This window comes from Bufo bufo, chromosome 1, assembly GCF_905171765.1.
Source record: "Bufo bufo chromosome 1, aBufBuf1.1, whole genome shotgun sequence".
Lineage (NCBI taxonomy): Eukaryota > Metazoa > Chordata > Amphibia > Anura > Bufonidae > Bufo > Bufo bufo.
Genome location: NC_053389.1, coordinates 441,035,179 through 441,052,534, shown reverse-complemented (window position 1 = coordinate 441,052,534; position 17,356 = coordinate 441,035,179). Strand labels below are relative to the sequence as shown.

Genomic DNA, 17,356 nt, shown 5'->3' with positions numbered 1-17,356 from the left:
CCAACATGCCTTAAAGGCAGATTCTATGGGGGACATCCCTATACATATTAAATGGTCAGCCAAGTTTGGACAGAACTTAACTGTACATGGCTAACATTCAAGGAGACGTTCTTTTTGGTTGTATTTTAGATCTTTAACTATCTTTAGTGCATCTTTGAACATCATCTCCTTTGAGTAATTTGGCAGTTGAGAATAAAAGAGGCTGATAACATTTTCTGACGTGTCTCATTGATATGTCAGACGATAAAAGACTCAGTGTTTAAAGAGGACCTCTCACCGATCCTGACATTGTGAACTAAGTATCACGACATATACAGTGGCGCCCAGGGATCTCACTGCACTTACTATTATCCCTGGGCGCCGCTCCGTTCTCCCGTTATGTCCTCTGGTATGTTCGGGGACTTGGTTATAGTAGGCGGAGACTTAGGGGACTTGGTTATAGTAGGCGGAGTCTGCCCTTGTTCTGCTGGGCGGCTCCTTATCCTAGGCTGTAGCGATGGCCAATCGCAGCGCAGAGCTCACAGCCTGGGAGGTTTTTCCTCCCAGGCTGTGAGCTCTGCGATGCAATTGGCCAGCGCTACAGCCTAGGAGAAGGAGACGCCCAGCAGAACAAGGGCAGACTCCGCCTACTATAAAAAAGTCCCCGAACATACCGGAGGACATAACGGGAGAACGGAGCGGCGCCCAGGGATAATAGTAATTGCAGTGAGATCCCTGGACGCCGCTGTATATGTCGTGATACTTAGTTCACAATGTCAGGATCTTTAACAATACAATGCATCCATTTGAATTATGAGGCAAACGAGAGGTAAAGACTTTGTGCTAATGCTGTATAAACCGTCCTATATAAATATGAGGCTTTCATTTTCTGAGTTGATATCTTGCTTCCTTCATACAGACCACTGACAAAGATTCTCCAGGGTTAGTTCTCATGCAGGACTTGGTTTTCCTTAGTGGATTTTCATCAACATTCAAGGACACAAACCAACTAAAAGCAAAACTGCCAGAGAGTCTGTCTTCTAAGATTAAACGGGTAAGGAAACTATTCATGTATTCTGTGGCTATGTTGCTATTCAAGCCACTTAACAATGCCAAGAAGTTCTGTGGTTTAGAAATACATTTTAATGAGTTCTTTGTCCTTTTAACTCCTGCAGGCTTATCTTTTGTAAGCCTGTCTTCTACATGGGATCCTGTATATTTCAGAAAAACCAGGAGATACATTTACAGCCAGAGTCTCGGAGATTGATCTTTGCATAGAAAACTCAAATGTTTTTACCACCCAGAAACAGCCTGGATTGTAGCAGTCCAGCCAACTTCTCAGAGAAATTACCCTCGACATACAACCATAGGTGAAATTGTGTCTCTGGATTCTAAGGCCCCTTTCACACGGGCGAAAATTTCGCTCAGGTGCAATGCGTGAGGTGAACGCATTGCCCCCGCACTGAATCCGGACCTATTCACTTCAATAGGGCTGTGCACATGATTGGTGATTTTCACGCATCACTTGTGCGTTGCGTGAAAATTGCAGCATGTTCTATATTCAGCGATTTTCACGCAACGTAGGCCCCTTAGAAATGAATGGGGATGCGTGAAAATCGCAAGCATCCGCAAGCAAGTGCGGATGCGGTGCGATTTTCACGCATGGTTGCTAGGAGATGATGTTAGTAAATTGATTAAAGTCAATTTAATGTATTATTTTCCCCAATAACATGGTTATAAGGGAAAATAATAGCATTCTTAATACAGAATGCTTAGTAAAATGTGCCTTGAGAGGTTAAAAAAGAAAAAAAAATGAACTCGCCTCATCCACTTATTCGCGCAGCCGGCATCGTCTTCTTTCTTCTTCTTTCAGGACCTGCCAAAGGACCTTTGATGATGTAATCGCGCTCACCGCGTGGCAGGTCCTGCTTCTATCTTCATTCAGCCGGACCTGCGCTGACGTCAACGCGCTCACCACGTCATCAAAGGTCTTTTTGCAGATCCTGAAAGAAGAAGAAAGAAGACGATGCCGGCTGCGCGAATAAGTGGATGAGGCGAATTCATTTTTTAAATTTTTTAACCTCTCAAGGCACATTTTATAACCATGTTATAAGGGAAAATAATACAATCTACAGAACACCTAACCCAAACCTGAACTTCTGTGAAGAAGTCCGGGTTTGGGTACCACAACGCGCGTGCAAAACGCATTGCACTCGCGCGTAAAGAAAACTGAGCAACGCAATCGCAGTCAAAACTGACTGAAATTGCATACGCACTCACACGGTTTTCCCTGATCGCAGACGCAACGCATCCGGACCTTATCAGGACACGCTCGTCTGCAAGGGGCCTAATATCCCTAATTTCCATAGGACCTGTGTTTCCACATACCATTCTTCGAATTTTGTGTATGATCTTTTAGGGTCTCATGGGACCTGTAGTTCCACACACTTCCCAAGTCCTAGTCCACGCTGTTATCTGACTGGGCTCTTTTTAAAATAAATTAGACATGGTGCAACACCACAACATTCAATGCGCTTTAAAAGGGTTTTCTGAGACTTTAATACTGATGACCTACTGTGGATTGGTCATCAGTATCTGATCGGTGGGGGTCCACCATTCGGGACCCCCGCGATCAGCTGTTTAAAAAGGCACAAGCGTTCCTGTGAGCACCGCTGCATTCTCCTTGTTCATGAAGCACAGATCTGTACATTGTACAGCGGCTGTGCTTGGTGTCGCAGCTCAGCCTCATTCACTTCTATGGGGCTGAGCTGCATATAGGCCACGTGACCGATGAATGTGACGTCACAGGGCCTTGAAAAAGCTAGAGAAGGCAGTGGTCCTACTGCAAGTGCCTTCTCAGACAGCTGATCGGTGGGGGTCCCGGGTATTGGACCCTCACTGATCAGATACTGATGAGCTATCCTGAGGATAGCTCATCAGTATTTAAAAGGGTTGTTTCACTTCAGCAAATAGAATTTATTATGTAGAGGACGTTAATAAAAGGCACTTACTAATGTATTGTGATTCTCCATATTGCCTCCTTTGGCTGGATTCATTTTTCCATCACGTTATACACTGCTCGTTTCCATGGTTGTAACCACCCTTCAACCCATCAGTGGTGGTCGTGCTTGCACACTATAGGAAAAAGAACTAGCCTTTGTGCGCTCCCACGGTCCCAGCCACCAAATAGGCCCGCGCTTCTTCCTATAATGTGCAAGCACGGCCACCGCTGCTGGATTGTAGGGTGGTCGTAACCATGAAAACGAGCAGTGTATACTGTGATTAAATTAATCCAGCCAGCAAAGGAAGCAATATGGAGAATCACAATATATTAGTAAGTGCCTTGTATTCACTTTCTCTATGTGATAAATGTAATTTGCTAGAAAACCCCTTTAATATTAGACTGACATACTAAAAGAATATAATCACATATCAAAGAAACACATCAAGCTTGGTTTTGCCTGTTTTTGAGCTGTAAAAACTTTCTGTATGTGTTATTCAGCATATTGGACAGTGCTGTTTGTAGGGCCTCCAGTTGGAAGAAATAAGTGTTTGGTTTATTCATCTATGCATTCAACAGTCATAACTGCCATAGCCTTTTTATCTTCCTGTCGACATAGCTATATGAGAACTTATTTATTCGAGAAATGTTTTAGGGTGAGGCTGTGAAAAAACAACGCAGTTCTGGTGTTATGCAGTAAAAATAACATGTTATCTTAATTTTGCGGATCAGTATGATACAAAATTTTATATGGTTTTGATATCTTCTATTACTTTTAAAATATTAAAAAGCTCTTTTTTTTTTTTTTTTTTTTTGCTTTAGCACCATATCCTATAACTTTTATATTTTTCTACTGACGTAGCTGTGTAAGGGCTCATTTTTGCTGGTTGATTTCTAGTTTTTATTGTTACCATTTTGGGATTCATGTGACCTTTTTGATAATTTTTTTATTACATTTTTTGGGCAGGTGAGGCGACCAAAAAGCAACATTTCTCGTATTAGGATTTTTTATTTTTTTTTGCAACATTAACCGGGCGGGTTAAATAATGGGATAATTTAAAGGGGTTGTCTCACTTCAGTAAGTGGTGTTTATCATGTAGAGAAAGGTAATACAAGGCACTTACTAATGTATTGTTATTACCCATATTGCTTCCTTTGGTGGCTGGATTCATTTTTCCATCACATCATATACTGCTCATTTCCATGGTTACAGACCCTTCCACCAGTGGTGGTCGTGCTTGCACACTATAGGAGAAAGCGTCAGCCGCTCTGGTGGCCGGGACCATGGGAGCGCACATAGGCTGGTGCTTTTTCCTATATTGTGCAAGTACGACCACCACTGATGGATTGCAGGGTGGTCTGTAACCATGGAAACGAGCAGTGTATAATGTGATGGAAAAATGAATCCAGCCACCAAAGGAAGCAATATGGGTAATAACAATACATTAGTAAGTGGCTTGTATTAACTTTCTCTACATGCTAAATGCCACTTACTGAAATAAGACAACCCCTTTAATAGATTGCCCAGATCAGCTCATTACATCACAACTTGCATTCTGTGTCCTGTTCTTTAGCCTATGCTTCATTGCATTAAAGGCTATGTACACTTTCATAGGCTTTTTTTATGATTGCATGTTACTCATTTTTGGCTAAAAATATATTTTTCAGTTGGTCTTCATTAAGAATATTAAGCTGTTCTGTCACAAAGGAGTAACTGTTTTTCTAACTGTGTGACTGGTACTTCAACTTTCACTTTGTGTTGGTCATCTAATAACCCTCATCTCTAAATTACTAAGAGGTCATGAACTAGGGTTGCCACCCGTACGGGAATGACCCGGACAGTCCGGGTTTGTAATCCTGTGCCCGGGTACAAGCCTTTCTCAGACCCAGGCACAGGATTTAAACTGCAGACTTGCACACCTGACAGCTGGCGGTGAGCGGCGTCGTCGGGTGTCAGTCAGCGGCGGCGGCCGACGAGGTGTCAGCAGTGGGGACGGTCAGCTGTCACTGCGGGCGATCAGCTGTGATGCTAGCGCAGGGCGGCGCTGTCTTCAGACACTCCCTCCCTCCTTTAAATGTTTTCTTTTACTATTGTTCCTCCTTGTGTTTCCTTTTACCCTACTGTCCTGTCTGCTTGGCCCGTTCCTCAGTTACAGCTTGCGCCCCACAGCTGGACCCACTTCCGGCCTGTGGAACGCAACTTCCGGTCCCGTGTTCGGGTTTGGCTTGAAGAAAAGGTGGCAACCCTATCATGAACACTTATTTAAGCCACATTCATATCGGTAAGATAAGGACTGAGCTATAATGAATGTTTATAAGGGCAGTGAGCAGAGATAAGGAGTCTGTCTGCTCCTGGTCCGACGGAAAAAACAGAATATCCAAAGGGCGCCATGTTTTTAATAAAGACCAATTAAAAAAAAATATTTTTGGCTCCAAATGAGTACAATGAAATAATAATAAAAAAAAATTGCCCCCAAAGGTGTACATAGCCTTTAATTCAAACACAATGGTGCATATTTAGCAAAAATTGTGTAAAGGAAAACTGGCTTAGGCTACTTTCACACTGGCGTTTCTGGGTCCGCTTGTGAGATCCGTTTCAGGGCTCTCACAAGCGGCCCAAAACGGATCAGTTCATCCCCAATGCATTCTGAATGGCAGTTTCGCTGCGTTTGGTTTCCGTTCCGCTTTTGAGGCGGACACTAAAACGCTGCTTGCAGCGTTTTGGTGTCCGCCTGACGATGCGGAGCCAAACTGATCCGTCCTGACTTACTGTAAGTCAATGGGGACGGATCCGTTTTTACTGACACAATATGGTGCAATTATAAACGGATCCGTCCCCCATTGAACGTCAGGACAGATCCGCTTTGACTTAATAATAAGAATAATGCAAACGGATCCGTTCTGAACGGATACAAGCGTTTGCATTATTGGTGCGGATCCGTCTGTGCAGATACAAGATGGATCCGCACCGAATGCAGGTGTGAAAGTAGCCTAAATTGCTCATAGCAACCAATCAGGTCCCATCTCAGGAACTTTTAAAAATGATAGGTGGAATCTGATTGGTTGCTAAGCCAGTTCTCCTTTACACCATTTTTAATAAATCTCCCTCACCGATACATTTTTGCTCAATGTAAGTCCTGTCATAACTGTTTAATTGGGTTCAAATCTGGACTTTGACTTGAGTTTTGTTTTGTCCTTTGGATTATTGTCTGTGTATCCCATTTTTACCTTTAGGCTGTGTTCTTATATGTTCTGTGAACTCTGGTAGTCTGTTCTGGTAGAGGAAAAGACTACTGGAATTCACTGTATCCATCGTATATGCCGGTTTTCAGACTACATGCGTTTTTTTGTCCGGCTGAAATCCGACATATATGCCAGAGAGTGGCCTGCTAGAATTTAAACCAGAGTAGCCTCATCCAGTTTCTTAGGTACAAATCTGCTGACAGATGCCCTTTAGGGAATAGTGAGGCTGAGTTATCAGCATTGTCGAAACCCTTTGTTGCTTGTTACTTTTCATTCTGGTTAATCTTTCCTTTTCAATGATTCTTTTAATACTTAGGAATGGAAAAGTTTTAATGAAATCTGGGTATAGATTATACATTTATTTTTATTTTTAATAGAATATACTACAGGGAGTGCAGAATTATTAGGCAAGTTGTATTTTTGAGGATTAATTTTATTATTGAACAACAACCATGTTCTCAATGAACCCAAAAAACTCATTAATATCAAAGCTGAATATTTTTGGAAGTAGTTTTTAGTTTGTTTTTAGTTTTAGCTATTTTAGGGGGATATCTGTGTGTGCAGGTGACTATTACTGTGCATAATTATTAGGCAACTTAACAAAAAACAAATATATACCCATTTCAATTATTTATTTTTACCAGTGAAACCAATATAACATCTCAACATTCACAAATATACATTTCTGACATTCAAAAACAAAACAAAAACAAATCAGTGACCAATATAGCCACCTTTCTTTGCAAGGACACTCAAAAGCCTGCCATCCATGGATTCTGTCAGTGTTTTGATCTGTTCACCATCAACATTGCGTGCAGCAGCAACCACAGCCTCCCAGACACTGTTCAGAGAGGTGTACTGTTTTCCCTCCTTGTAAATCTCACATTTGATGATGGACCACAGGTTCTCAATGGGGTTCAGATCAGGTGAACAAGGAGGCCATGTCATTAGATTTTCTTCTTTTATACCCTTTCTTTCCAGCCACGCTGTGGAGTACTTGGACGCGTGTGATGGAGCATTGTCCTGCATGAAAATCATGTTTTTCTTGAAGGATGCAGACTTCTTCCTGTACCACTGCTTGAAGAAGGTGTCTTCCAGAAACTGGCAGTAGGACTGGGAGTTGAGCTTGACTCCATCCTCAACCCGAAAAGGCCCCATAAGCTCATCTTTGATGATACCAGCCCAAACCAGTACTCCACCTCCACCTTGCTGGCGTCTGAGTCAGACTGGAGCTCTCTGCCCTTTACCAATCCAGCCACGGGCCCATCCATCTGGCCCATCAAGACTCACTCTCATTTCATCAGTCCATAAAACCTTAGAAAAATCAGTCTTGAGATATTTCTTGGCCCAGTCTTGACGTTTCAGCTTGTGTGTCTTGTTCAGTGGTGGTCATCTTTCAGCCTTTCTTACCTTGGCCATGTCTCTGAGTATTGCACACCTTGTGCTTTTGGGCACTCCAGTGATGTTGCAGCTCTGAAATATGGCCAAACTGGTGGCAAGTGGCATTTTGGCAGCTGCACGCTTGACTTTTCTCAGTTCATGGGCAGTTATTTTGCGCCTTGGTTTTTCCACACGCTTCTTGCGACCCTGTTGACTATTTTGAATGAAACGCTTGATTGTTCAATGATCACGCTTCAGAAGCTTTGCAATTTTAAGAGTGCTGCATCCCTCTGCAAGATATCTCACTATTTTTGACTTTTCTGAGCCTGTCAAGTCCTTCTTTTGACCCATTTTGCCAAAGGAAAGGAAGTTGCCTGATAATTATGCACACCTAATATAGGGTGTTGATGTCATTAGGCCACACCCCTTCTCATTACAGAGATGCACATCACCTAATATGCTTAATTGGTAGTAGGCTTTCGAGCCTATACAGCTTGGAGTAAGGCTCAATTCACACCTGAGCGTTTTACAGCGCGTTCCTACGCGCTGTAAAACGCTCAACAAGGAGAAACCAATGCTTCCCTATGGGAATGGTTCTCACCTGGGCGTTTTACAGCGCGTACGATCGCGCTGTAAAACGCCCGACGCTCACACAAGTTCTGTAGCGTTTTTTTGGGCGCTTGTCGCGCGTTCCCGTACTATAGACTTTCGGGAACGCGCGACACTGTGTGCACGCTTGTCTCTGTATGCGCGCTTGTAAACGTCCGTACAATCGCGCATACAGAGCGCTCCTTTCAGAACGCTCAGGTGTGAATTGAGCCTAAGACAACATGCACAAAGAGGATGATGTGGTCAAAATACTAATTTGCCTAATAATTCTGCGCGCAGTGTATAGTTTGCTTTTGTATATGGGCAAAGTTGAGTTGGTCAAGGGATTGAATTCGGGATTGACCACAGAGCATACCATGCCTATTCATTTTATTTATGTGATCCAAAAAAACCTCACTGTTTTTGCATTGTACATTGACTAGGACTGTGTACTATATTGTCAAAACTATACGTTTTTGTGTTCTGGGAAATATGTGCATTTGTGATGGGCGCTTTACTTTTGTGCTCTTCAAGCACTAGGTGGAGCCCTTTACTCTACAATATCTGTAGCTTTTGATGTTACAGACACATGCAGAACAGGATCTCCAAGTGACAAGTGCAGAAGATTACAAAAAAATGACGACTGAAATGTCTATCCGCATAGTACAGAAATATCCTGCCTCATGTCTAATCTTCAGACATCCATTCTGTCCAGAACACAGGGTCCATGTTCTGCCAGTCATCGGGGTTATGTGGGATATACTGCAGGGTGCAGCATCAACGTTCTTCACAGCTATGCCGACACATGGTAGAAACTTTACAGCTCTCTATCCTTTGGAGTAGAGTAATACAGGGTGCTGTGCCCTTCTCTGTACGTCTGTGGTCTGTTTGAAGATTGATGACATTTGCATTCTATTTTTGGATATAACGAGTATAGTTTATACAATTTAGGCTTTTTTTTTTTAAAGTTTAGTTATTTTTATGCCCATAACTGACACTTTGTTTTGTATTATACATACAGTGCCTTGTAAAAGCATTCACCCCCTTTACTTTTTTCGTATTTTGTTACATTACAGCTTTAAATTCAATGTTTTGTTAATCTGAATTTTATGTGATGGATCAGAACATAATAGTCTAAGTTGGTGAAGTGAAATGAGAAAAATATATAAATAAAACTATTGTTTAGAAATAGAAAACATAAAGTTGGCATGTGCGTATGTATTCACCCCCTTTGTGAGAGAGCCCATAAAAAGCTCTGGTGCAACCAATTACCTTCAGAAGTCACATAATTAGTGAAATGATGTCCACCTGTGTGCAATCTAAGTGTCACATGATCCGTCATTACATATACACACCTTTTTTGAAAGGCCCCAGAGGCTGCAACACCTAAGCAAGAGGCATCACTAACCAAACACTGCCATGAAGACCAAGGAACTCTCCAAACAAGTAAGGGACAATGTTGTTGTGAAGTACAAGTCAGGTTTAGGTTATAAAAAAAAATATCCAAATCATTGATGATGCCCAGGAGCACCATCTAATCTATCATAACCTAATGGGAAGAACATGGCACTAGAGTTGTTGCGATACCAAATTTTTGATTCGGTTTCGATACCATGAAAAAGTATTGCGATACTCGATACCATTCGATACCACGCGAAAAAAATAAACAAAAAAAGCCACGTGCATTCCTCATTTTTAAAAATGGCGAATCGCGCAGTTTTTATTTTATTTTTTCTGTTCCGGCATTCACCACCTAGATTTTTTTTTTATATTTTAATAGTTTGGACTTTTCTGACGTGGCGATGTAATATGTTTATTTATATATTTTATATGTGAAATTGGGAAAAGGGGGGTGATTTATACTTCATATTTTAGTGTTTTTTTTTTTTTCACTTTTTATTTAATAACTATTTCCCCCCTTAGGGGCTAGAACCTGGGATCTTTCATCCCTTTTCCTATTCACCCTGATAGATCTCTATCAGGGTGAATAGGACTCCACACTGTCCCTGCTGCTCTGTGCTTTGTGCACACAGCATCAGGGATGTTACCATGGCAACCAGGGCTTCTGTAGCGTCCTGGCTGCCATGGTAACCGATCGGAGCCCCAGGCTTACACAGCTGGGGCTCCGATCAGAAGCTGCCACTGCACCACCAATGAGGGGGAGTGGAGAGGTCCCTGTGGCCACTGCCACCAATGATTTTAATACTGGAGGGTTGAGAGGGGCCGGCGCACTGTGCCACCAATGATTTTAATGGGATGGGGGGATTGAGGGGGAGGGGGTGCACTGCACCACCAATGATTTTACCCCTTTATACAGGAGGCGGGTACTAGCAGATCAGCGGCAGTTAACTGCCGCTGATCGCAGCTCCCTGTCAGGGGCAGGGTGCCGGCAATGCGATTCTGCTGCCGGCACCCGCCTCCTGTATGTGTTAAAGACTGACTACTGTATATGAGTCCAGACTTTCACTATTAGGCCACACAGAGCGGCGCCCAGCGATGTCTCAGCACTCACCATTTAGTCCTGGGCGCCGCTCCGTTCGCCCGCAGTGCCCCATTACTGTCTCCTCTCCTGCTCCACATGCTGCTGATTACTATCGGAGCGATGGGAGGAGACATCAGCTTCACTAGTGGGCGTTCCTTCTCCCTGGCTGTAGCGCTGTCCAATCGCAGCGCAGAGAAAAGGAACGCCCACTAGTGAAGCTGATGTCTCCTCCCATCGCTCCGATAGTAATCCTATCATTGGTGGCGCAGTGCGCCCGCCCCTCCTCCGCCCCTCCTCCGCCCCTCTCTTCTCATTGCCGCCCCTCCTCCACCCCCTCTCTTCTCATTGCCGCCCCTCCTCCGCCCCTCTCTTCTCATTGGTGGCAGCGGCAGCAGCACAGGGGGAGGGAGGACAGCTTCCTTCTCCCCGTGCTGCTGAGAGAGAACATGAGCGCGCCGATAGCAGCGCGCTCATGTTCAGAGATACTAGACTGCGCAGAAGCGCAGCCCAGTATCGAAAAAACGGAAATCCCGGTATCGTATCGATACCGGGACAAAAGTATCGATTGGGTATCGAAATTTCGATACCCGCAACAACCCTACATGGCACAACAGCAAAACTGCCAAGAGACAGCCGCCCACCGAAACTCGCGGACCGGGCAAGGAGGGCATTAATCAGAGAGGCAGCACAGAGACCTAAGGTAACCCTGGAGGAGCTGCAGAGTTCCACAGCAGAGACTGGAGAATCTGTACATAGGACGACAATAAGCCATACGCTCCATAGAGTTGGGCTTTATGGCAGAGTGGCCAGAAGAAAGCCATTACTTTCAGCAAAAAACAAAAAGGCACGTTGTGAGTTTGTGGAAAGGCATGTGGGAGACTCCCAAAATGTATGGAGGAAGGTGCTCTGGTCTGATGAGACTAAAATTGAACTTTTCGGCCATCAAAGAAAACGCTATTTCTGGCGCAAACCCAACACATCACATCACCCAAAAAACACCATCCCCACAGTGAAACATGGTGGTGGCAGCATCATGCTGTGGGGATGTTTTTCAGCAGCCGGGACTGGGAAACTGGTCAGAGTTGAGGGAAACATGGACAGGGATATTCTTCAGCAAAGCCTGTACCACTCTGTGTGTGATTTGAGGCTAGGACGGAGGTTCACCTTCCAGCAGGACAATGCCCCCAAACACACTGATAAAGCAACACTTGAGTGGTTTAAGGGGAAACATGTAAATGTGTTGGAATGGCCTAGTCAAAGCCCAGATCTCAATCCAATAGAAAATCTGTGGTCAGACTTAAAGATTGCTGTTCACAAGCGCAAACCATCAAATTGGAAGGAGCTGGAGCAGTTTTGCAAGGAGGAATGGGCAAAAATCCCAGTGGTAAGATGTGGCAACTGCTCATAGAGACTTATCCAAAGCGACTTGGAGCTGCGATTGCCACAAAGGTGGCTCTACAAAGTATTGACTTTAGGGGGTGAATAGTTATGCACATTGACCTTTTCTGTTATTTTGTCCTATTTGTTGTTTGCTTCACAATAAAAAAAAAAAAAAAAAGATCTTCAAAGTTGTAGGCATGTTCTGTAAATTAAATGATGCAAATCCTCAAACAATCAATGTTAATTCCAGGATGTTAGGCACTAAAATACGAAAAATGTCAAGTGGGGGGGGGGGGGGGGGGTGAATACTTTTGCAAGGCACTGTAATTCTTGTGGTTTATGACATTGCCGTACTGTTGCTGCGCTCTGATACTTTTTTAAACAGTCATGACATTTACAGACAGTAATCTGCTGCCTTGGCATTTTAGTGGATGGGCTTCTAAAGATTTCACTCTCTGAAAAGACCCTTGCAGTAAGGGAAAAACAGTAAAGGGGGGTTTACACTGGACAATGGAGCGGCCGATTGTCGAGAAGCGTTCCGTCCCAACGGTCGGCTGCTTGTTCAGTGAAGGAGACTGCTGAATTTGCATGCATCGACCTTCTTCACAGTATGAGGACTGAGGACAAGGGTCCCCATACAGAATCATTTTTTTCTGGGCAGCAGGTCACTGTTTAGACAGCACGATGATTGGTGGTGCCTGCATGAACGACAGGTTCACCCGATGAACGAGTGTTTTGCTTGTTCATCGGGTGATTGGTGGCACACTTAGATGGCCAGATTATCGGTAACGAGCGTGCAAAAGAATGGTCGTACCCAATAATCTGGACGATTATTGGTTCATCGAAATCCACCTTTACTTATGAAGAGTCATGTGGACAGTCCTGGTCTCTTGCTTGCTTGATGCCCTACAGGATTCATTATTACAAGTCATCTAAACTGAGGTTAAAAGATATAATACTTATGTCTTCTCACATAGACACCCATACGCTGGTGCATAATTGCATGTGAAACCGCTTTAAAGGGGTTGTGCAGCACTAGTATATTGATGACCTATTCCCAGGATAGGTCATAAATGTCAGATTGTTCTAGTGACATACAGTTTCAAAGGTGTGGATCGATGAGGGTCACAATGCTGAGAGACCCCCACCGGTCGCTAAAACAAGGGAATATAAACTTTTCTTTCATTGCTGGAATAGAAAGTTCATAAGCCCAGCTTAGTCTGTCTTCAGCGGCAAGGGGTAACCCTCAGCTTTTAGATTCATAGCTATCAGCATGAGATGGGAACCATGCAGTAGCTGTGAAAGATAAAAATTAGGATGATCCGCTGCTCTATCTGTGTGTTTTGCAGACATTTCTCCCAGAATAGTTGAGTATTAACATGAAATGCAATCTCTTCACGTCAAGTCTTTGCCTGTCCAGTTGCTCTTCCTGGATAGCGGAAGCATCTGTGCCAGATAACGGGAATATTACACCACGGTCAGCTGCCTCCCCGCGTATTGTCTGCTGGGCTGTTTTTAGAAGGCCTTTGGATGCTTCTTTTCCCTGCCCTACTGCAAAATGACAAAATCTCACAGTGTCAAATGACAGTCATGCTGCTTCTCTTTTTAAAACTATTTTTCTAAATAGTTCAAAAACTTCTTGACTTTTGATAAAAACCTGATCGACTAACAACAGTCAAATGTGTATAGCCTTTTAGAGAATGTGTACAATTTGCACCAATGGATGAATAATAAGGCTATGTTCACACAGTGGAACAATAATCTGCATCTCCCACCAAAATCTGTGTGAAATCCACCCCTCATTGTTTTGAATGGGTATTTATATGACCGAGTTGAATAGGGCTAGTGCAGACTCCATGGCGGTTTGTAAAAAAAACTTTGATTAAAGGGAATCTGTCTCCATGATATTGGACTATTTTCTGTAGTAATACATGAATAGTACAGCACATAAGGGGTTCAGATCACAAATCTTTATTTTCGCGCTGTCCCTCATACCCCCACTGTCGGCTCTCAAAGCTGTGCTTTTTGGCATAGAGAAGTTACAAATCCACCAGACCTGTGACTTTTCAATGCATTAACGACTTTTCTAGTTGCAATCTAGATTTTATGCCGCCCTCACCAAGCGTACTAACAGGGGGAGGGGTGAGGGCATTGCAAAGGTGGGGCCATCGGACCCAGTTTATTCAGTCTTATTTATGCCACAGCTGCTGTAAATTTCATTCATTCCAGGTGATGGAGAGCCGAAGGAGGCAGGTAGGTTATCAGGGCTGTCCGGACCGCTGTGCCACGCTAACATAATGGAGAGGACTCCTTTGCTTAGCAGTCCTGATCATGTATTTCAGCACAGCTTTGAGCAATTGACTGATGGCAAGGGAACAGGGGGAAGTGGGAAAATAAAAAAAATGGAGGTACCATGCCAATAAAATATAAAGTAAAGTAATTGTAAAGCCCCTTTAAGACCTCTCTGAGATATTTTTGTTTGCCATTAAACCTCTTAGTTTTTATTCAGAAACCTGTTTTGTGTTCCATTTCTGTTTTCTGTGGGGGTTTTTCACTGCGCTATTCCATCCAGCAAAAAAATAGTGTTTTTTTTGTTTTGTTTTTTAAATGCATCCAAATGGATCCATCATAAAAATTGATATTAGTTTGCATCATTTTTTGGAACATACCCAGTTTCTCTATAAACTGATTCTATGCCTGAAACAAAAAAACATATGAGGTCATTTTTCCAACTGGTGTAAAGTAGAACTGGCTTAGTTGCCCTCAGCAACCAATCAGATTCCACCTTTTATTTTTCACAGCTCCTTTTGGTTTCCATGGGCAACTAAGCCAGTTCTACTTTACACCAGTTTGATAAATGACCCCAATGGTGTGAATGAAAGCATCAGCTTTAGGGTCCATTCACACATCTGTGTGTGTTTTGCGAATCCGCAAAACACGGACACCGGCAATGTGCGTTCCGCATTTTGCGGACCGCACATCGCTGGCACTTAATAGAAAATGACACAAATGCAATAGCACTCTGCAACCAGCACTTCGCCCTGCCTCCATGCTGGATGTTGAATGAGGCATTGGTGTACATTTTGGCCAAAGCGTAATAAGCCACTCACCACGTCAAGGTCGCCTCTATGAGTGGTCCCTAACACTAGTTCCTACCTGTTTATGGGCCATGACAGCCACACAAAGTCCAGGGAGCGCAGGCACACTCTGCTTTTAACCCAGTCCGGTGCCATTACAGCTTTCATCGGATCCAGGGATGCAAGTACCAACATGCATGCTGAGCCCACTATATACTTCTCCTGGAGCCAAATGGCTACTGGTAGGCCCTGTAGAAGTAGACTCAGTTTTATACTGACTTTAAAAACAGCCTCCAGGGCAGATTAACTGGTCAGGTGTGCATGACTGCATGGAGATCGCCACGCCTCCAATATATACTACAAAGAAAAAATGTGGGGGATACAGTCAGCACAACCCTGTATGCAGGTGCACATCGCTATGGCCCTGTAGAAGTAGACTCAGTTTTATACTGACTTTAAAACCAGCCTCCAGGGCAGATTAACTGGTCAGGTGTGCATGACTGCATGGAGATCGCCACGCCTCCAATATATACTACAAAGAAAAAATGTGGGGGATACAGTCAGCACAACCCTATATGCAGGTGCACATCGCTATGGCGAAATACATATACAAAGAAAAAGACACAAATGCAATAGCACTCTGCAACCAGCATTCCGCCCTGCCTCTATGGTGGATGTTGAATGAGGCATTGGTGTACATTTTGGCCAAAGCGTAATAAGCCACTCACCACGTCAAGGTCTCCTCTATGAGTGGTCCCTAACACTAGTTCCTACCTGTTTATGGGCCATGACAGCCACACAAAGTCCAGGGAGCGCAGGCACAGCATGAACACCAGTTAATCTGCCCTGGAGGCTGGTTTTAAAGTCAGTATAAAACTGAGTCTGCTTATATAGCACCTACCAGTAGCCATTTGGCTCCAGGAGAAGTATATAGTGGGCTCAGCATGCATGTTGGTACTTGCATCCCTGGATCCGATGAAAGCTGTAATGGCACCGGACGGGGTTAAAAGCAGAGTGTGCCTGGCGTTCATGCTGTGCCTGCGCTCCCTGGACTTTGTGTGGCTGTCATGGCCCATAAACAGGTAGGAACTAGTGTTAGGGACCACTCATAGAGGCGACCTTGACGTGGTGAGTGGCTTATTACGCTTTGGCCAAAATGTGCACCAATGCCTCATTCAACATCCAGCATGGAGGCAGGGCGGAGTGCTGGTTGCAGAGTGCTATTGCATTTGTGTCTTTTTCTTTGTATATGTATTTCGCCATAGCGATGTGCACCTGCATAAAGGGTTGTGCTGACTGTATCCCCCACATTTGTACTTAATAGAAAATGCCTAATCTTGTCCGCAATTGCGGACAAGAATAGGACATGTTCTATTTTTTTCGGGAACGGAATTGCGGACCCGTAAGTGCAGATCCGCAATTCCGGATACGGGCAGCACATAGTGCAGCCCCATAGAAATGAATGGGTCCGCAATTACATTCCGCAAAATGAGGAACAGAATTGCGGTCGTGTGAATGGAGCCTTATGCATCTCAGTATGTGGACATGCACGGACAGACATTGATGGTGTATAATTCTGATCAGGTATTCACAGATGTAGAGGACATAGTAACATAAGGGACACTTGGATACATTTATCTTCACTATACGTTCTCTTGCAAATATGAAGAGTTGGTCACCATGACAGTTGAAACTTTTCTTGAATGTCTTGAGTAATTTCACACTATTTTTAATTGTCCTCAGATACATCTATACTCGGAAGCAAGTGTCGCACTTTTGCAGCTGAACAACCCCAAAGATTTCCAAGAACTCAACATACAAGCAAAGAAGAATATGACTATAGAAGGGAAAGAGGTGACATTGAGTCCGGCTTACTTGCTCTGGGATCTTAGTGCAGTTAGCCAGGTATGCCATGCATCCTCTTCCTTGTGTTTCCTGGCTGGGTATTTATAAGTCTACCTTTCTGAATTCTAAGAAAAAGTATTTGTTAATTGACAACTACCTCAAATGTAATTGGGGCTTAAAGGTCATGGCTCATTTTTCACGTCTGGGAAAGCCATACCTCTCAACAGTCATCCAGCTGGTGGTTGAAGATAAAGAAACACAACATAACTTGAACGCTTTGCTAAGCCCGACTGAAATATTCATAAATAGGGGGTCATATGAGCACTCAGCAAGTCATTTACCATATAGAAACTGCATGAGGCTTCCGAAATTGACAGCCCA

At 43.7% G+C, this 17,356-nt stretch overlaps 1 protein-coding gene across 1 annotated transcript in view; it reads left to right on the top strand.

The window, feature by feature from the left end:
- GNPTAB (N-acetylglucosamine-1-phosphate transferase subunits alpha and beta) overlaps positions 1-17,356 on the top strand; it is an 89,184-nt gene that overhangs the window by 22,541 nt on the left and 49,287 nt on the right. The window contains exons 7-8 of the mRNA XM_040407648.1: positions 899-1,033; positions 16,874-17,035. Coding sequence (XP_040263582.1) covers positions 899-1,033; positions 16,874-17,035 — 297 coding nt within the window. The remainder of the gene's footprint in view (positions 1-898; positions 1,034-16,873; positions 17,036-17,356) is intronic.